Source organism: Leguminivora glycinivorella, chromosome 25 (assembly GCF_023078275.1).
Source record: "Leguminivora glycinivorella isolate SPB_JAAS2020 chromosome 25, LegGlyc_1.1, whole genome shotgun sequence".
Lineage (NCBI taxonomy): Eukaryota > Metazoa > Arthropoda > Insecta > Lepidoptera > Tortricidae > Leguminivora > Leguminivora glycinivorella.
In genome coordinates, this window is record NC_062995.1 from 1,998,238 (window position 1) to 2,024,812 (window position 26,575).

At 42.2% G+C, this 26,575-nt stretch overlaps 1 protein-coding gene across 1 annotated transcript; it reads left to right on the forward strand.

Moving 5' to 3' along the window:
- The first annotated feature begins 160 nt into the window (after positions 1-160).
- Positions 161-25,195, forward strand: LOC125239494. Its single transcript, XM_048147108.1, has 10 exons — positions 161-313; positions 1,292-1,426; positions 11,804-11,911; positions 14,431-14,532; positions 15,266-15,484; positions 16,485-16,619; positions 21,365-21,790; positions 22,687-22,793; positions 25,030-25,125; positions 25,192-25,195. Exons 1-10 carry the CDS (start codon positions 176-178, stop codon positions 25,193-25,195), a joined length of 1,470 nt encoding a protein of 489 aa, XP_048003065.1. The 5' UTR covers positions 161-175.
- Positions 25,196-26,575: the final 1,380 nt, after the last annotated feature.

Below are 26,575 nucleotides of genomic sequence, written 5' to 3' on the forward strand. Positions count from 1 at the left end.
GTTCATTATCATATCAAATTTCGAACAAAATTAATAGAAATTAATATATACTTATCATACGTATTTGTTATTTGTCAAACATTCAGAACGTATCCTATAAAAAAAACACTGTCACTTGCGTTTGTGATGTTTGTCGTTAAACAAAATATTGCAATGCTTTAGCAAGTTTTTCAAGATGTATTATTTATACGAAGATAATTATAGTTACATTTGCGCAATATGTATGTTCAAATCCAGGACTCTGTTGGAAGTAACCCCAAAACGCCGTTTTCTTTTGGAGGCAATAGTATCTATGGAGAATCACACCGAACTTGTAAGATCTTTACAAATCACTTACTTGTTTTTATTATTTTTGTTGTATCTTACATGGTATTTTTGTAGACTATCGGAAAAAAATGTTTCTTTATGTCATAAGATATTTGTTCATCTCAAAAATTTTGGTTTGCTATTATTTATAGTACAATGGCACATTCTGTATAAATGTAATAATACTATTTGTTTTTTTAATAAATCTACATGTACACTATTTTTGCTTTTTTTAGTTATGTATATGCATGAATGAATGCCTTGAAAATAAGTTAAATCACAGCTAGCTGTGGTATGCTTTTTATGCTATGCTTGACATTGCATGTTCAAGTGTCTCTGTTGCTCAATCATACAGTCAGCGTCACATAAATTGTGATGGCCAAGGCGCCATATATATTATAAAACACCTTGTTATCATAATAGTAAAGATTTTCCCCGACCACGGCTAGTGCAACCTGGCCGAAACGTTGGGTAAAAGGTATTAATGTTATTTTATCGCGATCAACCCGTGCATGTCTTAAAAAATGTAGTAAAGATCTGTTCCCCGCAGTCACAATGTATTTGTCGCTGACTGTACAAAAGTTAAAGCAAGCACTAACTAACAATCAGCATCCTTGCTAAGGCCAGCTTGTACAGCTAATGATAATTACCTCAGACTCACTAGAGATTTGGTACACTTTTTAGAATTGTACAATCATCGCTAAATATTGTAGTAACAGCCAGAGCTAATTACATCATACACACATATCGTCACTACTTTTAAAAAAACTTGTATCTTCGTCTGTCAATGAAAAGAAAATTGTAGTAAGTATGTTTGGAATACATATAGATTTACTGCGTTTTAACTTTGAGGAGCAGCATGAGATACAATATTCAAAGTAGTGACGATATGTTGCCATAAAGTTAAAGATCCGATAATTGCTTGTATATTTTCCTTTTTTGTGTATGTTTGTGTATAATTTACTTCTATTCTGTTATTATGCAGGCGGAGTATGTAAGAACCTCCCATTTGATGCTCTGCAACGACTGCAGCCGGCTGGTCAACACTATGCTGAAGTTTCAGCAGACTGTCGTCCGAGGACTCACGAATTTGATTGTTCTTCGTAAACTCTCCGATGAGGTAAATTATCTGATAAGACATCCTAACTTGGGTGGAGCCCTACACGCTAAAAAAAGGTTTTTTAATGCTTGTTTAAGATCTTGCCATGTGCTATACCAGATTTTATTAGTGTTCCGTATATACACATAAACTTTAAATAAAAAGTACCTCGCATCCATCAAGAAAATTGTAACAAAAAAAGAACAATAGCGTGTATTGGGGTAATTTCGAAGCACAGAAATGCTCGGATAATTTCGAAAGGGGAATCTTGGTATGATTGAAATAATGGTGATTTTTATGTGACTTTTGATTTTACTTGCCAATTTCTCACTACTATGGTTCAAAAGTTTTAACGCGGTTAAGGTTTTAACGCTGACAGCCTTATATATTTTAGAAACCTGCAAATTTGTTAAAAAAAACGTTAATCTATTCGAAGAAAATAAATACCATAGTTCAGAAACGTATAATTTGTATATTTTGTATATTTTTATTGTATTTCTGGGTTTCTTGCCTGCCAAATAAAGAATTATTATTATTATTTGTCTGTCTTTTCCATATCTCGGGACCATGGGGTCCCGGACCTTTGGGAGGCATGCGTGGGGCCGAAGCCAACAGCACAGAGGCCCTTTTAGACATTTTAATCTAAAGGCAAGGGATACACGTGGCGGATACCATCCCCGAGCGCACAATATGATACAACCGGAGATGGTCCCCGCCAGGTGCAAAGACTATTGCAGTGCAGCACTTTTGTGCTGCGATGGGAGCTAAGGTCATGGGTTATTGTTTTGAAAGTTGGATGAACTGGTTAAAGGGCTATGGGAGGAGACTATCGGACACCTGCCGTGACAATTAGTCTCACAATTGTAAAAGGCAGGCGGTGACTCGCCAACTCATTGAGTGGGCCCTGCAAAACGGCCGCACGCACGGTGCGACAACAGAGCAACACTTGAGAGTGGCTAAAAGGTTGTCGAGAGGTGAGTCTGCGGTAGCTTGGTTCCTGGTGTTCCATTCAGCAGGCCGCCGGCGTTATGACATTTTACACTTCCAACCTGGAGCATAGGTCCCGCTCTTGCGAATCCACTCTGGCCGGCCGGTTAAGGCAAGCGTAGAGGCGAGGGCTAGATGGAAGTGCCCTCTGGAATAGGGGTCCGCGGTGTCGCCACTCACCGTCAGCTCGCCACAAGCTGCCCCCGCGGGCTTATTATTATTATTATTATCTTTATTTCTTTCAAATCTTAGGCTAGGCTGTTTATAATATGAATATAAAAGTAAAATACAAAACCACTTACAAAACAATATAAAACACATATAAACACATTATAAAAAACCTAACCTAGGGTGCCGCCAGCAGCGGGGCAGGGCCCAAGCTGCCGGTGGTTAGGGCTGCAGAGAGAGGAACCGTCGAACTATCCGCGCTGTGTCCAAGATCACCGCCTTCTGCATCTGGCCCTTGATCCAGCCACCTAGCGAGAGTCTCTTAAGATGTTGGTCGAGACTCTTCGCTATGAGACCGTTCGCTGAAACGACTATCGGAACAATGATCGTTGATTCAACATCCCACATGGCGGTTATCTCGTGAGCCAAGTCTAGGTACTTACTGGACTTGTCCTTCTCGGCTTTCACGAGATTCTCATCATGGGGGATGGTGATGTCAACGAGCACTGCCGGCGTTGCAGTCGATCTATTATCACAATGTCAGGCTTATTGGCTACAATAGTCCTGTCAGTGATAATAGATCGATCCCAATAGAGCGTGGCACGACCATTTTCGAGAACTGGCGCAGGTAAGTACTTGTAGTACGGTACTTCGCGGTCCACAAGGCCGTATTGAAGAGCAAGTTGCTGGTGAATAATCCTGGCTACGAGATTATGTCTGTGCAAGTACTCGCCGTTAGCAAGATGAGAACAACCGGAAATAATATGCCTGAGTGACTCTCCGGGACGGCGGCATGCCCGACAAATGTCGACCGTACCGTCCTTCAGGATATATTTCCGGTAGTTGTTCGTCATCATAACTTCGTCCGCAATTGCACAGGCAAAACCCTCGGTTTCTCCGAAGAGGTCCCCGAATCGTAACCAGTTCACCGATGCGAGCAGATCTACATTATTATTATTTGTATGTCTTACCATATCTCGGGACCATGAGGTCCCGGACTTTTGGGAGGCATGTGTGGGGCCGAAGCCAACAGCACAGAGGCCCTTTTAGACACTTTAATCTAAAGGCAAGGGATACACCTGGCGGATACCATCCCCGAGCGCACAATATGATACATCCGGAGATGGTCCCCGCCAGGTGTAAAGACTATTTCAGTGCAGCACTTTTGTGTTGCGATGGGAACTAAGGTCATAGGCTATTGTTGTGCAAGTTGGATGGACTGGATAATGGTCTATGGGGGGAGACTATCGGACACCTGCCATGACAACTAGTCTCAAGATTGTAAAAGACAGGCGGTGACTCGCCAACTCATTGAGTGGGCCCTGCAAAACGGCCGCACGCATGGTGCGACAACAGAGCAACACTTGAAGAGTGGCTGAAAGGTTGTCGAGAGGTGAGACTGCGGTAGCCAGATCCCGGTGATCCGTTCAGCAGGCCGCCGGCGTTATGACATTTTACACTTCCAACCTGGAGCATAGGTCCCGCTCTTGCGAATCCACTCTGGCCGGCCGGTTAAGGCAAGCGCAGAGGCGAGGGCTAGATGGAAGTGCCCTCTGGAATAGGGGTCCGCGGTGTCGCCACTCACCGATGAAAATAAAATGGTACAATAACCTGCGCCAACGAAATAGAGTCTTTATGAATGTCCCTGCTACGCTGCAAATGTTCAATAAAGGACCTCATGCAATGGCTATGACGATTTTTAATAAAATTCCTCAAAATATATTAAGCGAGAGAAAATACAAAACTTTTGTAAACAAACTAAAGTCCTATCTACTGAATTTGTGCCCATATTCCTTGCATAACTTCCTAGGAGGCCAAACTTAGCTGTAAGTGCATGTTGTTTTTGTTTTGTTTTGTTGTACTATTTATAATATGTAAAAATGCTACACCCTAGTGGGGTCCATGTTTGTACCTACAATCTGTAAACACCTCTGTAAAATACCATGGTTGCATTGAATAAATGAATAGGAATATGAATATGAAAGGCTTAAAAAGAGAGAGATGGCAGTCTATACAGTGTGACTAAACATTTTACTTTGATAGTAATTATCTATATAATCAATCCTCTTTGGGGGATCCTTTTAATTTACCGAAGATTTTTTTGTCGAATTTCATTTCCCAAACGAATTTTGCCAACTACACGTTTGTCAACTCAATCTTTCCCATAATAACATTTGACAACGTTAAAATCCGTCAAATGATAATTTCCCAAACTGTTGTAATGCAACTTTTATAACCCCAACTGTTAATTTCGCAAATGTTTCACTTTGACTAGAAAAGTTTGCTCAACTTTACTTTCGTCAAATTAATTACTGGACAAAATTATTTAGTCAAATAATTTGTTTAGTAAAAAAATTTTTCCTTAAAAACACACTATGCAAAACCACTTTTTGACAAGTGTTTTAACATGATTGTTTTCATTTACCGAATTTCATTTCCCAAACAGATTAACAACTACTTACACGTTTGCTTCCCACAAACACTTTTGACGAAAATACCATAATTATGACGAGTCAAATAATCTTTAAAAACCTAAACATAGCCTAAAAACCTAAAAGTAGGTTTAGGTTAGGTTAGAACTGCGACCCCCACACAAAATGTTGCTAAAAAAGTAGGTTTAGGTTAGGTTGGAACTGCGACCCCCACACAAAATGTTGCTAAAAAAGTAGGTTTAGGTTAGGTTGGAACTGCGACCCCCACACAAAATGTTGCTAAGAAAATAGGTTTAGGTTAGGTTGGAACTGCGACCCCCACACAAAATGTTGTTAAAAAAGTAGGTTTAGGTTAGGTTGGAACTGCGACCCCCACACAAAATGTTGCTAAGAAAGTAGGTTTAGGTTAGGTTGGAACTGCGACCCCCACACAAAATGTTGTTAAAAAAGTAGGTTTAGGTTAGGTTGGAACTGCGACCCCCACACAAAATGTTGCTAAGAAAGTAGGTTTAGGTTAGGTTGGAACTGCGACCCCCACACAAAATGTTGCTAAAAAAGAAGGTTTAGGTTAGGTTAGAACTGCGACCCCCACACAAAACTGTTGCGAAGAAAGTAGGTTTAGGTTAGGTTAGAACTGCGACCCCCACACAAAACTGTTGCTAAGAAAGTAGGTTTAGGTTAGGTTAGAACTGCGACCCCCACACAAAATGTTGCTAAAAAAGAAGGTTTAGGTTAGGTTAGAACTGCGACCCCCACACAAAACTGTTGCGAAGAAAGTAGGTTTAGGTTAGGTTAGAACTGCGACCCCCACACAAAACTGTTGCTAAGAAAGTAGGTTTAGGTTAGGTTAGAACTGCGACCCCCACGCAAAACTTTGCTAAGAATGTAGGTTTAGGTTAGGTTCGAACTGCGACCCCCACACAAAACTGTTGCTAAGAAAGTAGGTTTAGGTTAGGTTAGAACTGCGACCGTCGGCGGCCATCATTATCAAGGCAAAGGAGGGAGCCAGTTATAAGGAGATAATGGAGCGAGCTACAACCCTTAAGTTAGCGGAGGTAGGGATTGAGTCCGTGCGTGTCCGGAAGTCAGCTTCCGGGGCAAGGCTGATTGAGGTTCCGGGCACTCAGAGTAGCGCCGCTGCCGACAGCCTAGCTGATAGGCTCAAACAGATTGTTGGAGAGTTGGCTGACGTCAATAGACCCATTAAAAAGGTGGAGATCCGAATCACCGGTCTGGATGAGTCGGTGACTCCAGACAAAGTGGCACAGGCGGTGAGCGTGGCTGGGCAATGCCCGGTAGCACAGGTCGAAGTGGGACGAACTCGTTGGCTACATAACGGCACGGGGGCCGTCATTGTTCGCTGTCCAGTGGCCGCTGCCAAGGCAACGGTGGAGACAGGTAGGCTCCTGCTCGGGTGGTCAGTGGCCAAGGTCGAGGCCCTTAACCCGTTACCCATGCGCTGTTACAGGTGCATGGGGGCGGGGCACACTAGTGCCATGTGTCCATCCCCAGTGGACCGGACGGGACTCTGCTTCCGCTGCAGTAGGCCGGGACACGTGAGTAAGGATTGCTCCGCCGACAAGCCGTGGTGCGTAGTCTGCCACCACGCCAAACTGCCAGCGGAACACGTAATGAGGGGGCTTGCATGCAAACCCCCGCCGGTAAGGGGAAAAGAGGCTCCCGCAAGGGCACCGGTTGCCTCCCCCAATAAAGAGGGTGGAACTCAGGCGGAGGTGGAGCAGCTCCAGATGGAGCAATAATGTCAGGAAGACCTGCATTGCTGAGAGAGGTGCTTCAGTGCAATGTCAACCACTGTGCCCGTGCCCAGGATCTACTGATCCACAATATGGCAGAGTGGGGTGTCAATGCTGCTGTAGTGGCGGAACCGTACCTCGTCCCCCCCCAGCCAAACTGGATAGGGGACGAAAGCGAGACGGTGGCCCTGGTGGTTTCACCACTGGGTGACCATCCACCGCTCATTAAAGTAGCAGTAGGCCCAGGATTCGCAGCGGCCCGGTGGGGGGACATAGTGCTCATTGGAGTCTACTTTTCCCCCAACAGGCCGCTCTTCGAGTTCGAGCGATACCTGGACCGCATAGCAAGAGTGGTGGAAGGAGTAAGGCCGGCACAAATACTGCTGCTGGGGGACCTCAACGCCAAATGCGCGGCATGGGGCTGCCCCAGAACAGACCCGAGGGGGGAGGTCCTCTGGGACTGGGCGGTGGGACTGGGACTGGAGGTTCTCAATAGGGGCTCCGTCAACACCTGCGTGCGTCGGCTGGGAGGGTCCATTGTGGACGTGACGTTTGCGACCCCTGCCATCGCAGAGCGTGTCGTAGAGTGGCGGGTACTGGAGGACGAAGAAACCCTCTCCGATCACCGCTTTATTCGGATGAAGGTCTCGGAGCGAGTGCATACCCCGCAACCACGACCAGTGGGAGGAGGGGGAACGGGACGGAAGGCCTTTCCCAGGTTTGCCTTGGCCAGCCTGGATAAGGACATGGCGACAGAGGCTGCCCTAATCGAAGCCAGGTGGGGCCATGCACCCGACCCAGCTTTGGGTGTGGACGAAGCAGCGCGGGAGCTCCGTAAATCCCTAACCAGGGTATGCGACGCCGCAATGAGAAGGGCAAGAAGACCGTCCCCCAAGAAAGGAGTATATTGGTGGACAGCGGAAGTTGCAGCCCTCCGGTACACGTGCAATCGGGCGCGGCGCGCGTACACCAGATGCCGCAGAAGAAGGCACACACCGGAGGAGGAGGAGGAGCTCTTCGAGGCGCTGAAAGGGGCAAAGGAAGAACTGGCCAAGGAAATAAGCAGAGCCAAAGACGCGGCGCATGCGGAATTCCTGGCCACTCTTGACAGGGACCCATGGGGAAGACCGTATAAGCTTGTGCGGAACAAGCTGCAAAGGGGCCCCACCATGGATTCTCTGGAGCCGGAGCTCTTGAACCGCGTCGTCGAGGGCCTGTTTCCACCGGAGGAGCCAATTTTCAACCCCCCGAGAATGGTTGAGCCTCAGGCAGTGGTGGAGGAAAACGAGGAGGTGCCACCGGTGGGAGAGGGGGAATTTGGCCGCGCGGTATACCGTCTGAGGGGCTGCAATAAGGCCCCGGGTCCAGATGGTGTACCAGGAAGAGTGCTGCCGCCAATCCTGGAACACCTGGGTGACCGCCTCAAGGCCCTAATGAACGAGTGCCTGCGGGTAGGGCGGTTCCCAGATGCTTGGAAGGAGGGGAAACTGTGCCTCCTCCGTAAGGGGACTCGACCGCACGACTCCCCCTCCGGATGGAGGCCCATAGTGCTGTTGGACGAGATCGGGAAGATATTTGAGCGCATTATATCTTCCCGAATCGTCCAGCACCTAGAGGAGGTGGGCCCAAACGTATCGGACCGTCAATACGGCTTCAGAGCCGGGAGGTCCACAATGGACGCGCTGGGGGCCCTCAAGCGATTCAGCGAGGAGGCGACAGAGCGGGGCGAGGGGGTGGTGGCGGTGTCCTTGGACATCGCCAACGCGTTCGGGACCATCCCCTACCCAGTATTGGGAGAGGCCCTCCGTTATCACGGGGTGCCTCTCTATCTGAGAGAGTGGTGGAGCACTACCTCACACGCAGGGTAGTGCTCTACCAGAAGGATGGCGTTACGCAGCACTGGCCCATGTCGCGCGGTGTTCCGCAGGGGTCCGTTTTAGGGCCCTTACTGTGGAACATCGGCTATGACTGGGCCATCCGCGCCGTTCTTCTCCCCCGGACAGCCGTCATCTGCTATGCGGATGACACGATGGTGGCTGTCCGAGGTAGGGAGTTAAGAGAGACCATGAGGAGGGCGGAGGCAGCCTCAGAGCATATCGTGGGAAGGATCGCGCTCCTCGGTCTGCGTGTGTCCCTTCCCAAGACCGAGGCTATCATATTTGGGGGGAAGGGGTGGCGCCCGCGTGCAGGGGCGGAATTAAAAGTGCAAGGCGAAGCGGTCCAGATTAGGGCTCACATCAAATACTTGGGCCTTACTCTGGACCGCAGGTGGGACTTCGGGGAGCACTTCCGCCAACTTGCTCCGAGGATCGTGGCGGCGGCGGCAGCCCTGGGCCGACTCCTGCCCAATGTCGGAGGGCCCTCTGCCGCGTGCAGAAACCTGTACGCTGGAGTGGCCAAAAGCATGGCCCTTTATGGCGCCCCGATATGGGTAGATAGGCTCGGGGCGTCAAATAAGGCGCTGTTGCGGAGGCCTCAAAGGCTTATTGCCCAACGGGCGTGCAGGGCCTACCGCACGGTGGGATGGATGGCTGCGTGCGCCTTGGCCGGCACACCGCCGTGGGAACTGGAAGCCGAAAGACTGGCTGAGGCGCACCAAAGAAGGGTCGAAAGCAGGGTAACTGGAGTGTACCCTGCTCCCGATGAAGCAAGAGCGGCCGAAGAGGAGGCAAAGCGAAGAGTAAGGGAGAGATGGCGAGTTGACCTCGAGGACAGCCCTTATGGGGTTCGAACGGTGGGGGCCCTCCTCGGCTCGTTTGAGGCGTGGGCAGACAGGACACATGGGAGGCTGACTTATAGATTGGTGCAGATAATGACCGGACATGGCTGTTTCGGTCATTACCTGCACCGAATTGGTAGAGAGGAAAGTCCTGTCTGTCACGACTGCGGGGAGATGGACGACACGGCCCAGCACACACTGGAGGTGTGTCCCCGCTGGGCTGTGGAAAGGGCGGAATTGGTGGCGGACTTGGGGTCGGGTGATCTCTCGCTTGGCAACGTCGTGGCGGCCATGTTGCGAAACGAGAGATCCTGGGATGCGGTTGCCTCCTTCTGCGAAGTAATCATTTCGCAGAAGGAGGCCTCGAAGGAGCGCGAGGATAGGGAAGATGCGCTTCCTCTCCGGCGCAGACGAAGGGGGCGAAGACGCGCGCGGTATGCCAGGGCATACCGCGTTCTCCCCAGTAGGGCAGAGGGTAGGGGACCCTCAATCTTGACCCTACACGCCTAGGAGGGGGTTCCGAGCGTTGCGGTTCCCCCTCTCCTTTGGTGCTGGTGTGCCGGCTCACTGTGAGCCGGGACAGTCGGGGGGCGTCGCGGATGTTATGACATTCCCTCGGCGTCCCTATTCAACGACAAGTGGTGGCAACGCCGCAGAGGTTTTAGTGGGTAGTCTCCTCCCCCCCTTCCGACTAGCGGAAAGGCTGCTGGAGGAGATAGTCCCACATACCCCCCACTCACGGGTCACCCCCAGGCCCCGGGGGGATGCGTAATGCATTTCCTCTGCGTCAAAAAAAAAAAAAGGTTAGAACTGCGACCCCCACACAAAACTGTTGCTAAGAAAGTAGGTTTAGGTTAGGTTAGAACTGCGACCCCCATACAAAACTGTTGCTAAGAGAGTAGGTTTAGGTTAGGTTAGAACTGCGACCCCCACACAAAACTGTTGCTAAAAAGTAGGTTTAGGTTAGGTTAGAACTGCGACCCCACACAAAACTGTTGCTAAGAAAGTAGGTTTAGGTTAGGTTAGAACTGCGACCCCCACACAAAACTGTTGCTAAGAAAGTAGGTTTAGGTTAGGTTAGAACTGCGACCCCCATACAAAATGTTGCTAAGAGAGTAGGTTTAGGTTAGGTTAGAACTGCGACCCCCACACAAAACTGTTACTAAGAAAGTAGGTTTAGATTTGGTAATATAAAAAAATGACAAAGTAAATGTGGTTTATTTATATTTTTGTCAACTACTCGGTTTGAGTAAACAAGGTTTGTTAAAATAAAAAATGCCCAAGAAATGTTTTACCAAATGTTAGATTTGGCTTTTTTTCTGTTGGGATAATATTGGTTGGCAATTAATCATTTTGATTAATTGAAGTTTGGTAAAATGAACATTGCCAAAGTAAAGAAATGTCTAAATATTTATTTGGATATCATTATTTTGGCAAATATGTATATGTCACACGATAAGTTGGGAAACGATGAGTTGCCTTTTATTTTTTTGGGATACATTGTTTGGGATGTGAAAATCTGCCAAATAACTTTCGGTAATACATTAGTAACCCCCTCTTTGGTTATACTAGTACATAATGAGTGGATAAGTAAAATAGAATAATCAGCCACAGCCAGAAGCAGTACCTACCTTAAATAATATAAAATCTGATAGATATGCTTATTGCAGAACTGGTTAACTTATTATTACTACACCCGACAAACTCTTTCTATTTATTTTTATTATGTATATATTAAAATAAATAAAATAAAAGTAGCCTTTATTTACTGAAGCTTTTTACATTCATCTACATGTATACTATCTTTGCTTATTTTCTATTTAATTTTGTTTTTAAACTTTTTTTTTTCCCATCGACAACTTCCAACTTCAGTCTTGTCCTTTGAAGACATAGGCCTCTTCCAATGCCGTATAATATATAAAATCTCAATAGAACTTGAAACTCTAAAGCTTTTAAGATGCAACCGACTTTCAGTGATGTCGGTATCAGTGAATTTTTACTTTAATATAAATTTATGTCCATCCGGACTGCAGCAGTCTGGTCGGTACCATGTTGAAGATTCAGCAGACAATCTTTTCGCTCTCCACAAACGCTCCCATGTAAGTTGTACCTCAATAGAAAACTGTAACTGAAATAAATAAGTTTTATATGATAGAGAAGATACTAGCATTTGCCCGCGGCTTCGCTCGCGTTAGAAAGAGACAAAAAGTAGGCTATGTCACTCTCCATCCCTTAACGTTTATTATAAGGGTGTACAGGTAATATTCATTTCTCTTTTGGTGTATTTTTTTAACATCACACCATCAATATATTTTTTATCAATATTTATATGTTGTAGCGGTCACAGACATCCCACAACCTGCCAGAAGTCATCAACGCTGACACTGACTTACTGCTACCAGTTGTCAACGAGGAGATAGTCTCTACTGCAGATAGTCCTCCTCCGGTAAGTACTTTAACCACAAACATAGATTAAATATAAGAAGATCATACCATTAAAATGCGACCGCCTAAGAACGCGCCTACACTACACCACACATAGATGGCGCGTCAAACAGTTGCATGGATGGGAAAGATACCAGAGCGCCATCTGTGCAAACGTTTGAGAGTTGCGAACTCTATGAACTTGGGGTACGGTACGGCAACGCCATCTATTGAAAAAGTATTGAAGTGCTTAGTACCTTGGCCTTCTTGTCAAAATAACTCAACTTTGTTTGGATAGATGGCGCTGAATGTTAGAGGAATACATGGTTTTCATGTTTTTATATTCATTTGTTCAGCTACATGACGAAAACAATATTATAACAAGTATGTGTTTTACGTGTTATATTGTTTTCAGTAGGTAGGTACAATAACCGTACTTATAACCACCATAAATAAAATATTGTCCTTATTTAGATAGACATTTGTTTAATATGGCGCTAATATTAATATTTGACAATTTTAAAAAGTTAATAATACGGGCCAATAGGCTACTTGACCCTTTTTAGGGTTCCGTAGTCAACTAGGAACCCTTATAGTTTCGCCATGTCTGTCTGTCCGTCCTCGGATAATCTAAGTAACCGTTAGCACTAGAAAGCTGAAATTTGGTACCAATATGTATATCAATCACGCCGACAAAGTGCAAAAATAAAAAAGGGAAAAAAATGTTTTATTAGGGTACCCCCCTACATGTAAAGTGGAGGCTGATATTTTTTTTCATTCCAACCCCAACGTGTGATATATTGTTGGATAGGTATTTAAAAATGAATAAGGGTTTACTGAGATCGTTTTTTGATAATATTAACTTTTTCGGAAATAATCGCTCCTAAAGGAAAAAAAAGTGCGCCCCCTCTTAACTTTTGAACCATATGTTTAAAAAATATGAAAAAAAATCACAAAAGTAGAACTTTATAAAGACTTTCTAAGATAATTTTTTTAAACTTGATAGGTTCAGTAGTTTTTGAGAAAAATACGGAAAACTACGGAACCCTACACTGAGCGTGACCCGACACGCTCTTGGCCGTTTTTTTTAAAGTCTATTTTATACTGTTATTTGACTGACATTTAAGTTATGAGTAGGGTTGTAAATAGAAAAAAAACCAAATGTTTTTTTTTCAGAATTGTGAAAAAAAACATGAAAAAAAACCGAGCACCATGGTTTTTTTTTCTAAATATGGTTTTTTTTCAGATGAACAAATAATACAACAATAAGGGTTTTTCGTGAGTTGTAACGTGTTTCAATAACAATAACGTACATTTTAATTCAATTAACATTCAGTATACAAACGTTTATTGGGAAATCCCCGATGTTGCGTGTAGTGTGGAGAGGCGGTTGTGTTGCCAACAGTAAATAGTGATAACTATCAACTACACATTTCGTAAATGTTACTTTTATAAGACCAGAAATTAAAGTATTTGATTAAATTCGTTTAATAGTTAACATTAAGTCTAAAAAACCGTATAAAAGTATTAACTATTTTGCAAATTTTGAGATTTCGTACTTTAGAAAAAAAACATACTCCAGAAAAAAAACTGTTTTTTTTTCATGTTTTTTTTCAAGCCAGAAAAAAAACCGTTTTTTTTGCAACCCTAGTTATGAGGCATAAAGTTCATCATGTCAGTGATTGACTCGGCATTAAGTTAGGTTCTATGACGTCACTACACGTCTGACAGCGTTTTCGGTGGCCAAGGTTAAAAAAATATTACACACATTTTTAATCGAAAATACGTAGCCAACATACACTTTTAATACCTAAAATATATAAAAATTAGTTTCTTATGTCAAATACTACAGGAAACAATCATTTCTTGTGCTAAATTCGATAAGAGTCTAGTAGCCTATTGTCAAAACTGAGGCTTAAATGTTTGTGTCGAGACGAGAGATGGCAGTGTACACGGTGACCACACATGTCACTTTCACAGTATATACTACTCGGTCCTCTTTGCTTGAACAGTCACCGGCATAAATATGTGATGATTTCTATACCTTGTCGCATTAACGTCTTGTTTGAAATATCACACAAAATTACAACTAGGGAACAAATCAAATTATTTAATTGAATATTTTTTGATTTGTTCTTTTTTTTCAAGTAGTCACATTACTATATATAAATTATAAATTGAAATAGATATCATACACGAAAGAAAAAACGGCTAGGCCCGCTGGTGGCCGAGCCGGGAATCGAACCCGGGTCTTCAGCTTACGCGGCTAACGTCTTTACCACTAGACCACACGCCCGCCCTAAACCCGCCGGCCTAGTGGTAAAGACGTTAGCCGCGTAAGCTGAAGACCCAGGTTCGATTCCCGGCTCGGCCACCAGTGGGCCTTGCCGTTTTTTCTTTCGTGTATGATATCTATTTCAATTTATCATACGAAATTGTCAAACGATTTAAAGCGACAAGGTATCAAGTATAGATATCATTTATTTATGCCTGTGACTGTACTGACATATTTTGTATGTTTATATTTCTCTACTGTTTCAGGTGTTCGAGCCGGTTGTAGGTAAAAACGCTCGTGGATTGAAAAATTGTAAAGTGGTCAGTTTGAATGAATTACGGAACTTGAAAATTTCAGAACTTATAAATGTAAGTATATTCATATGATTGAACAGTTTTTGAACATATTTACATCCATACTAATATTATATATGGGAAAGTGTGTGTGTCTGTTTGTTTGTCCGTCTTTCATGGCAAAACGGAGCGACGAATAGACCGGTGCATTGCAACAGTGTTTAACTGAGTCAATAAAATACTTTTTCAGTACAGATGGTGTTTTTTTTACGCACTAGTGCGAGAAGTGGTTCATTATATGCCAGGTCGAAACTTCGGAGGCTCATCTGTACTGAAAAACGTCGTACAATACGCGTGCGAAAAGGAAATTCGTAACTCGTGTCGATTTAAAACACTCCCTTCGGTCGTGTTTTAATTTATCGCCACTCGTTTCGAACTTCCTTTTTTACGCACTTGTATCGTAATGTACTATTTCGGCTTCGTCTCAAATTGTTACTCATAATAAACGCCAGTTGCATATAATACTATAATTTGCTAGGGGCCCGTTTCTCGAAAGGTACAAGCCTTGTATTACAAGTGCGTGAACTGTCAAATCGTATGGGTTGTCATGGAAACACACTTGTAATACAAGGCTTGTACCTTTCGAGAAACGGGCCCCTGGGGCCCGTTTTCGAAGCTACAAGTTACAATTTACAAGTGGTTGTCAATGTCTAATATGACAAGTTGGAAAGAGACTTCCACCCGTAACTTTCAGTTTTGAGATATGGGCCCCTGAAATCCGCTCTCTATTAATATTATTTATTTCCAGGTGTCGAACCAAATAAATTCGCCAAAATACAGACCTCCGATACTCAAAAAGGAGCCTAAAAAACAAAGGGAGTTGAAAAAGAAAGCCAAGCCTGAGGAAGATGTGGACAGATGTTGCGACTCTGACTTCTGTCTCTCTTGCAATCCACAGAACGTGCCGGGGTGTCAGCTGCTAGTCACTAAATCACAGATGGACCATGAATATAGTTCTACTAATACGGTATGTTAATGCATCGTAATGTACTAACCATATCGCACTTGCTATTAGGTACATAATACCTATTATTTGTGTAATTTTAAACTCGTTAGATGAAGTTGTCAAAACGAAGTTTTTGTGTTATTATCAGAGATCGGACGGATTTGCGACATTCTTAGTGACTTACGTCATTTTAATGATTTTTAGTATGAGATGACGCACAAAAATCCGATCTCTGGTTATTATTAAGATTTGCGTCTCTCAGGTTTTACTACAATCAGTTATAAATAGTATTTAAAAAAAATTTATTATTTATTTAGTAAAAGAACAATATAATAAAGAGTACTATCGTACAGTATGGCCACTCCCGCTCCCCGCTGAAAGTGCCGCCCACCCCCTCTCGGTTACCTCACTGTTACCGCCTATCAATAACGCGAACAGTTGACCTGTCATGTTTCACTCATACAAGCATAGTACGCGTTCATCTACACGAGCTTAGACTGTGTGCTAGGAACGCACCTCTCTCATATATTTGATCGCCAGTGTCGGAGGTGTGGTAAAAGTGAGACAGTTTGTTTTTTACATTACACTTTCCGCCAAACTGTAGTACAGTTTGTTGGCAGGAACAGTCAAGTGCAAAAATACGTATCGAAATAATCCTCTCATAAATATGGTACTACGCTCTTATCACACCGGACTAAGATGCTATGGGACATATTTTTGAGTAAGATGTGTACACCCATATTTTTACACTTGACTGAACATATAATCATATTTTTACACTTGACTGAACATATAATCATATTTTTACACTTGACTGAACATATAATCATATTTTTACACTTGACTGAACATATAATCATATTTTTACACTTGACTGAACATATAATCATATTTTTACACTTGACTGAACATATAATCATATTTTTACACTTGACTGAACATATAATCATATTTTTACACTTGACTGAACATATAATCATATTTTTACACTTGACTGAACACATAATCATATTTTTTACAGAATGAAATGGCAGTTTTACTCCCTATTAATAATGCTATAGAGAAACATGAATCGACAAACACAATTCAGTCGAGTCAAGTGAAAAAGACGAAACTTAACCGACAACTATATCAAGCCATCCAACTTGCTCTGAAGGTAAGATTTGATATAACATGTGAATTTCTCAATCATAAGGAACCGCATTGTCACGCTATAATGACGAAATTTGCTATTACATACAGCGTGTTTTTTTTTGTTTTCCGTTAAATTCGATACGCAGCTAGATTTATTATCAGGAACCACCCTGTATATATAACATGCAAAAATTCGCAATTCGCAAAAAAAAATTTCATCATTTTCATACATAATAAATGAATTTATTAGTGTGAGAGACCCTTAAGGATAACATTCAAGTTAGTGTCAAGTGATTTACAGCACATTTAATAACTCGATAACCGTAAGAGTTAAGACGCTAGTTTCTTAGAGAAATTAATTGTATTTGATCTAAAGAACCTTCCCTTACAGTTAACGGAATTCAATAAAAACAGGGTGTATAGACGGGCAACCAAATTTTGGCACTAAAACAAGGCGGCAAATTTGAAAAAGCTAGCTCACCGTCCGATTGTCTTCATAAAACGCGTGCCTTCCTAAACCTCAACGTTTGCGGAATCATCGACGAACCATAACACTTAAAAATCGTTTCAAAATTTGAATTTTGCGACATTTTGTTTCTGCCGAGATTTGGTTGACCGACTATATGTACAAAGTAAAATAAAAATGACCGTTCAAACTTTGCATAGTGATTTTTGAACAACTTTCATTACTTTAGTTTAGTTTTATTTATTTCATAATGATAAATTACATTATAAATTATGCTATGTGTCATATAGGTTAATGAATTTACATTATGATCGTCAATATAATTATTTCACATGCATTCATTCAATTGTATAATGTCAATAATAATAATCAAAACAAAAAGAGTTAAAATGAAAACGAAAACTATCAATTTACTCGATCAACTGCATTTACAGATAGTTAAACTAAAAAATAAATACATAATGGAATACATTTCAAATGAAAAAATCTAATAGGTAGATATAGATATCTCATAATGATCGTCATATTAAAACTAAGACCATTAATTAAGAAAAACACAATTAGCACACTCAATGAAGCCTATCTCGCGGGAAATAATTCGTGTATAGGCGAATTTTGGCATAGTTGTAGGGAATGGTGTTCTAATCCACATACTCAAAGTACTGATGGGTAGGGGAGGAGCTAACGGGTGGAGGGGGGTGTAAAGGTCCCTTTTTTTAGTTTTTCGCGAATAACTCTTAAACTGTGGCACATAGCAAAAAATGTTCTGAAACACAAGTAATCTTCATAAAATTCTCTACAAAAAAGTCTTATACACTTTTTATCTGGGACCAATCATTCATGAGATATGGAAGGGAAAAGATGGACAATAAAGGAATAAACTCATTTGTTTATGAACAATACGTTTATTCTTATAGAGACGCGGTAGCGTGTCAAGCCAGGTTCAAGTAACAAAAGTAGCAAGCAGCACCGTGTGTAATATTACACGAACCGTTTGGAGCCAAATTTGACCCCCTTCTAACTCAAAAACTATTTCACATAAACGTGTTATAATGCAACGTAAAAAGAAACCAACGCGCGTAGTAAAAGTATGAGCTATAAGCGCTCCTCAATAAGCCCGGTACTAGCAGCCCGCCTTAGTGTGTTTTCACATTATCCGATCCGATATCGGATGTCGGAAGGATTTCAAAGGCAAAAATCCAAGACGGTGCCTTAAATGTACGGGATATCGGTCCTACTTCCGATATCGGATCGGATAATGTGAAAACGCACTTATCCCGCGCGCGCGCGCAGCCTTTATAAGCCACCGCGCGGCCGGCGCTCTCTCATCCCAGTCGTCCTCAAAACGTCGACGTAAGACCGCCCCACAAGGATGGGGCGCGACCAGATACAGCCCTCACAGCGCCCAGCGCGGAAGGGGCTACTCACACCCCAGCAGGGGTGTTGAACGACATTACAGCAGCGCTCGCTCAGTTTGTCTCGCGCAGCGATCCGATCACATTGTAGCTGACTTGACGAGCAAAGCATCACGACCACCCGGTATTGCTTTGATGGGATAAATTCATAAATAAAATTCCTATCTTCCGTCTCTACTTCGATGGGAGCTCCGTTAGTGCATGCTCCCGAGCATACACCACAGACACTGGAGCAGGCGATTCCTGCTTTTCGGCAGCCGCATATCACCCCACACCCAGTCTTGCATCGGCAAAATATAGTTTTGAGAATGGAGTCAGGTGCCACTGGGTCGTTGGTTGTCACTGGCTTTAATATGCCATCGCCTCTTCTAGTTCATCCCCATTCAGTAGGTGGTAAATAAATTGTACGTTAAATACAAAATATTTGTACGCCTGCTTGAATATTGAATGCACGTGCTAAACTTACCTCTATTTTAGGAAAATTTTACTTATTGAATCCGAAAAAAAAGGCGTACAAATATTTTTGTATTTAACGTAAAATTTATTTACCACCTACTGAATGGGGATGAACTAGAAGAGGCGATGGCATATTAAAGCTAGTGACAACCAACGACCCAGTGGCACCTGACTCCATTCTTAAAACTATATTTTGCCGATGCAAGACTGAGTGTGGGGTGCGATGCGGCTGCCGAAAAGCAGGAATTGCCTGCTCCAGTGTCTGTGGTGTATGCTCGGGAGCATGCACTAACGGAGCTCCCATCGAAGTAGAGATGGAAGATAGTTAGGAATTTTATTTATGAATTTATCCCATCAAAGCAATACCGGGCGGTCGTGATGCTTTGCTCGTCAAGTCAGCTACAATGTGATCGGATCGCTGCGCGAGACAAACTGAGAGAGCGCTGCTGTAATGTCGTTCAACACCCCTGCTGGGGTGTGAGTAGCCCCTTCCGCGCTGGGCGCTGTGAGGGCTGTATCTGGTCGCGCTCCATCCTTGTGGGGCGGTCTTAGTGCGTTTTCACATTATCCGACCCGATATTGGATGTAGGACTGATATCCCATACATTTAAGCCGCCATCTTTGATTTTTACTATTGAAATCCTTCCGACATCCGATATCGGATCGGATAATGTGAAAACGCACTTACGTCGACGTTTTGAGGACGACTGGGATGAGCGAGCGCCGGCCGCGCGGTGGCTTATAAAGGGCTGCGCGCGCGCGCGGGGTAAGTGCGTTTTCACATTATCCGATCCGATATCGGAAGTAGGACCGATATCCCGTACATTTAAGGCACCGTCTTGGATTTTTGCCTTTGAAATCCTTCCGACATCCGATATCGGATCGGATAATGTGAAAACGCACTAAGGCGGGCTGCTAGTACCGGGCTTATTGAGGAGCGCTTATAGCTCATACTTTTACTACGCGCGTTGGTTTCTTTTTACGTTGCATTATAACACGTTTATGTGAAATAGTTTTTGAGTTAGAAGGGGGTCAAATGTGGCTCCAAACGGTTCGTGTAATATTACACACGTTGCTGCTTGCTACTTTTGTTACTTGAACCTGGCTTGACACGCTACCGCGTCTCTATAAGAATAAACGTATTGTTCATAAACAAATGAGTTTATTCCTTTATTGTCCATCTTTTCCCTTCCATATCTCATGAACGATTGGTCCCAGATAAAAAGTGTATAAGACTTTTTTGTAGAGAATTTTATGAAGATTACTTGTGTTTCAGAACATTTTTTGCTATGTGCCACAGTTTAAGAGTTATTCGCGAAAAACTAAAAAAAGGGACCTTTACACCCCCCTCCACCCGTTAGCTCCTCCCCTACCCATCAGTACTTTGAGTATGTGGATTAGAACACCATTCCCTACAACTATGCCAAAATTCGCCTATACACGAATTATTTCCGCCGACGGACAGTTAAATGTCTTCGTTAGGCGTGCTAAATGTCAAATAATATAATTATGGGATCAATGCTGAAATCGCGAAAAAATATTGGCTGTTTCATTCATTTCGAGTGTCATGATTTCGCTCATTTCTATGGATCAGCCAAATTTGTTTCGCGATTCCAACATTGGTCCCATGATAAAAGTTTACAGAGCCGATCTTTGACACATTAAATGGGCCATTTTTTTCAAAGTTGTCCACCCCACTTTTTATTTGGATTCGGAAATTTTTATATGTTTTCCACTCAGAATCGCGAGCTCTTTCAATCCTAATAGGAGAAAAAAAGTGTCCCAAGGTTTTTTTCCCATTCTGTTACCATTTTTTCATACATTTTGTATGGCGGTAAAAATGTATGGAAATCTTGGGACATTTTTTTTCTCCTATCAGGATCGAAAGAGCTCTCGAATCTGAGTATGAATCGCGGAAAAAACACCCATGTTACAAAAAAAGTGGGGTGGACAACTTCATACACGTTAAAGTTTCGTGAGACATATTCAAATAATTAATGAATCTACGGTTGTACTCACGTTATATACATCGCTATTGCTGCGACATGTTTCGGGCCAATTCGGAGGCCCCTAAGATCTAAGAATCTTCAGATTTTGAAGAGGGGCGATATAATAACGTGAGTACAACCGTAGATTCATTAATTTTTTTTTTATACTACGTCGGTGGCAAATAAGCATACGGCCCGCCTGATGTAAAGCGGTCACCATAACCTATGGACGCCTGCAACTCAAACAGTGTCACATGCGCGTTGCCACCCCATTAGAAACTTGTACATTCCCTTTTGCTGTGTTGAGTACACAGCAAAAAGGAGTGTACAAGTTCTAAGGAGGGTTCGGGTTGCCGACGACTCAAAGGACAATAGACGGAACAAGTTAGTAATTATGTGGACAACTTTGAAAAAATTGGCCCAAATATATTTTCTTTTTCAGTCTCGCTCCATAACAGACTTCGATATCGATCAATACGAGCCGGAATCCAAATCCGACTTTGAATACGAACTCGACGACATTCCAAACACAAAAAACCATCAAAACCACTCAAACTCGACACAAGACGATTTACTTGACGCCTCAAAGTCGTCAGATCTCGGCGCAAAGTCGCCAGATCACGACTCAAACTCCTCACATACAAAGTCTTGCCCCGACTCAGAAGTTACACTCAGCTGTGAATCAGACTATGGAGGTCATGACTCAAAGTCGTCACATGACGGCTCAAAGTCGTGTTTTGACTCAGAAATGACACTCAGTTGTGAGTCGGATTATGAAGATGCGGAGAATTTCCCGAATATCATGCTCGCTAAGGCGTTCAGAGATGTGGAGTGTAGAGTGGAAGATGGAGAGAAGAATGTTCATGTCGTAAGTAATAACTAGTATTATAATATGCAACTGGTGTTTAAAAGAGGTCAAAAAAGTTATATGTATATAAAGACAGGTATATTTTTCTCTGCTAAGCATTTTTTTTAACCCCTGACGCAAAAACGACGGGGTGTTATAAATTTGACTTGTCTGTCTGTCTGTGTGTGTCTGTCTGTGGCATCGTAACTCGCGAACAGATGGACCAATTTAAATTTAGGCCCGATTTAGACGGCGTACGAACTCGCACGCGATTTTAATTACATTGCGGGCTGTTGAAGTTACATACAAGTTTGCACAGCCATCAAATACCGCAATGTAATAAAACTCGTATGCGAGTTCTCGTACCGTCTAAATAGGCCCTTAGTTTTTTTTTGTTAGTCGGGAGTGTTGTTAGCCATGTTTTATGAAAATCGTCCACTGTACTGTTGGGGGTTTTTTTTTTTCAAATTTTTAATTATGTGTTGTACGACCATGCACTTACTTTTAAATCGTTTTCTAGAATATCTTTCTAGTTTCTAGAAATAGACACTGTTTACTGGGTTTTGACACTTAAGTTCTCATACTACACTGCCAACAAAAATTATGTCTACGGTTAACTTATTTCTCAGAGATGATGTATTTTTTTCTAAACATTTTTTTGGCCTCAGAAATCCGTGGTTAAAGTTATTCGGTTTCCTCATATTAAACCATTATCCATATTATATTATTTATTTTTAATATTCTAAATGGGAAAGTGTGTGTGTCTGTTTGTTTGTCCGTCTTTCACGGCAAAACGGAGGGACGAATTGACGTGTTTTTTTATGGATGGAGAGTGACATAGGCTACTTTTTGTCTCTTTCTAACACGAGCGTAACCGCGGGCAAAGGCTAGTGTTATTATAATCGTATCCTGTCCAGGTTTGGGACCCGCCGAGCGAGTGGCCTTGCTCTGTCGAGTGCTGCCCCCTCACTGAAGACGGTAGCAGCTCTGATGAGGTTCCAGAGATTCCAGAAGCAGACGACAAGTAAGTGTATTTTTTTCAAGATAACTTGTTTTTAAGCCATAGTAGGCAAATGAGCAGACAGGTTGCCTGATGATAAGTGATCACTGCCGCCCATGAAGAAACACCAGGCTTTAAAAATGGGTGTGCGCTCTTTTCTTGAAGTTTTCAAGGTCGTATAGATGCGGAAATATAGCAGTCGACAGTTCATTCCATAGTTTACCTGTAATCCACTATAGTGTTTTTTTTTTATTTCCGTTAAATTCAACGGTAACCTATCGATGTTTCGAAAATCCTTTGTCCGATTATCACTTGTCCGAAAACGGTTGACAGAATTTTTATAATCCAAATACATTGTTTACCATATTTTCAATATGTTGCTAGTTTGCTATCCCACATTATCGTTTTTCCGAAACTCAATAACCACAAGAACGGTTGCCAACTTTATCATTTGACAACCGATTTGTTAACCACCTTTTTATAAATCCCATGCTACGTAACATCGAAATGTCATTTTCCCTAATACCATTTTATAGAAACTCAATAACCAGAAGAACGGTTGTCAATCTTATCATTTGACAACCGTTTCGTTAACCACCTTTTCATAAATCCGATGCTAACGCGACATCGAAATGTCATGTTCTCTAATATCATTGTAAAAAAATACAAAAAAATTGTTTAGGTTACATCACGGAAACAAACATTTGCTAGAAAAGTGGGTTAGGTTAGGTTAGAACTGCGACCATACAGAAACAAACTTGTGCTAGAAAAGTGGGTTAGGTTAGGTTAGAACTGCGATCATACAGAAACAAACCTTTGCCATAAACCCTTATGGCAAGGATTATTAAGTCAAGTAAGAACTGCGACCGTGAGGGTCGGCAACAAACTTTTGTTAGAAAATTAAGGATTTACTGAACTTTTGATATAGCGGCTTAATAATATTTCGAATTATAAAACTATACGCCATACAAAATAGCTGTCAAATGATACTTAGGAATTTTAACAAGTGTTAATTCGAATTTCGAAGTTTTGATATAGCGGCTAAATAATATTTCGGATTAAAAACTTTACGCGACAAAAAGTAGTTGTCAAATGATTCTTAGGCATTTTAATAAGTGTTGATTCGAATCATAAGCGAAACAAAATTACAGCGAAATAAGAATGGGGAAAATAATAATAGGGGAAAAGTACTTTCGGGCAAACAAAACTTAGGGCAATTAATAAAATGGGAAGCGTTTTCGGGCTACTAATATTCGACATTACAATTTTCGACTTTTTGATAGGTAACCAAATTCAACACGTCGTTAGGTTCATTATCAGGAACCACCCTGTATATCACTTATAGTTAAATTCGCAAAAAAACTTTTTCATCATTTTCATACATAATAAATGAATTTATTAGTGTGAGAGACCCTTAACAATAACATTCAAGTTAGTCTCAAGTGATTTACGACACATGTCAAAACAATTAACATTAGGAATTGGTAAAGGCTGTGACACACGTGTTCAGCAATTATCTTTATTTTTTTAATAACTCGATAACCGCAAGAGTTAAGACGCTAGTTTCTTAGAGAAATTAATTGCATTTGATGTAATGAATCTTCCCTTTATAAAGTTAACGGAATTCAATAAAAACAGGTTGTATAGCCTAACGTTTTCAAGCAGAAAATACCTACACATATTAAGTACATTTTTACAAGCAGTAACATCTCTTCTTTGCTTAAAGGTTGACTGGTAGAGAATGCCACAATTAATGTGACCACATTTGCCGGTTTATTTATTTATCGTATGGCAAGTTTACAATCTTACATGTAAATTACAACTTAAATATAGCATTCCGTCGGAGCATAAAAAACTAATTAGTCCGTCAGTTAGATTATCAAAGAATTTTAGACACGATTTTTTTCTTTTTTCTCGTAAACGAAAAATGACGACGGTACAGTGCGTTGAAGTTTCGCGTGACGTCACGCCTAGGTACAATTTTTACTTGGAAGTGACGTCAAGCCCCCACTCCGAAACTTTAATGCTCTATATCTTTGTATTTTTTTCATTAATTATAATCTAACTGACTGACTAAACAGAATGCCATTTTTTTATGTAGTCGTCATCCCTATTATAGTATAAGCGAACACGATAAGATTTAAACCGTGAGATCGCTAAGACAGTTTCCAGTTCTATTGCCGGTGAGCCCAACATTTTTCAAATTTACCGCCTTTTTTATTGCCATTGATTTGGTTGACCTTCTATTTTTAAACTTTAGGCCCAAAACGAACGTGAGCCAGTGGCGCCGCATCGAGTGCAAACTCTGTGGAAAGAAGTTCGTCTCGCTATATCGTCTATTTGAACACTATGAAAGGTATTTTATGCATTTCTATTTCTTTATGAATTGGGGGGGTAATTATGGGTGTACTTTTTATAACAGGTGATATTTTATGGATACTATAATACTATAAATAGGAAAGAGTGTGTCTGTTTGTTTGTCCGTTTTTCACGTCCAAACGGAACGACGAATTGGCGTGATTTTTGAAGTAGAGACAGTTGGTATGGATGGAGTGACTTTTTTTATTTATACTACGTCGGTGGCAAACAAGTATACGGTCCGCCTGATGTAAAGCGGTCACCGTAACCTATGGACGCCTGCAACTCAAACAGTGTCACATGCGCGTTGCCACCCCATTAGAAACTTGTACACTCCCTTTTGCTGTGTTAAGTACACAGCAAAAAGGAGTGTACAAGTTCCAAGGAGGGTTCGGGTTGCCGACGACTCAAAGGACAATAGACGGAACAAGTTAGTTCCGTAAGTCCTCCCGTCATCAGCACACCGCACTCGTTGAGCTTTGGCAGCATTACTCACCGGCAGGAACACAACACTATGAGTAGGGTCTAGTGCTATTTGGCTGCGGTCTTCTGTAAGGCGGAGGTACTACCCCAGTTGGGCACTGCTCTAGATTCGAGCGAGACGATATCCGCTGTGCTGTGCCCTACCACACAAAGCGGAATATCATTCGCTATGCCCTACCTCCTTCCAAGGCTACTTTGTGTCTTTCTGACCCCCCACTTCCCTGAAATGGTGGTGGAAGTATCTATGGAGCATTCCGCAATTTTCGAATTTAACGCGACCAAAGCCGCGGGCAAAAGCTACTAATAAATAAATGAGTAATTACATATTTATGCGCTTCTTACATAGATTGACTGAGTCTCAACACGGTGAACTCAAGCAAGGCTTGTATTGTGGGTACTCAGACAACGATAGATATATTTTGTTAAGGTTTTGTTTTAAATTGATTGAAATATGTTTGGTAATCAAGTTGGTAATAAGTTTTTTTTCAAAAATTTCATTTTTGACACAAGCTCTTATCGTCGACTGTACCTTTCTTTCAACAGTCATCTGCTGCTCTCCGAGACGTTTCTAAAAACCCCTTACTCGATGGGGATACGACGTTTCAAAACAGAGTTCCTATGACCACCTTTCTGCTCCATCATCAGATCAGCTCCATGATACCATAATATTGCATTGTCACGTGATTTACATATGTGTGCAAATTTTTGAGCTCAATCGGAAACCGGGAAGTGGGTCAAATTTAGCTTCTACGTTTTGATGCACACTAACATACTAACAAGGCAAGTTGAATAAAAGCTTGCAAAAATGCCGCTGCTTAAGGGCTTTAGTCGAATATACTGCCCATACCGATTGAGATACATATAACAAAGCGATGTATGGTGGAATTCTACCTTTTACGGGTAACTTACATAAATGGCCATTTTCGCGAGAAGAATCACCAAAAATATATTTTCTAAGGTACGAG

Excerpts from the sequence above, each read along its gene's own strand:
- LOC125239494 (XM_048147108.1), top strand. The coding sequence starts at position 176 with ATGTATTATTTATACGAAGATAATTATAGTTACATTTGCGCAATATGT. Across the intron at positions 16,620-21,364 it reads CCATCCAACTTGCTCTGAAG|TCTCGCTCCATAACAGACTT; the intron begins GTAAGATTTGAT and ends TTTCTTTTTCAG. Across the intron at positions 21,791-22,686 it reads GAGAGAAGAATGTTCATGTC|GTTTGGGACCCGCCGAGCGA; the intron begins GTAAGTAATAAC and ends TATCCTGTCCAG.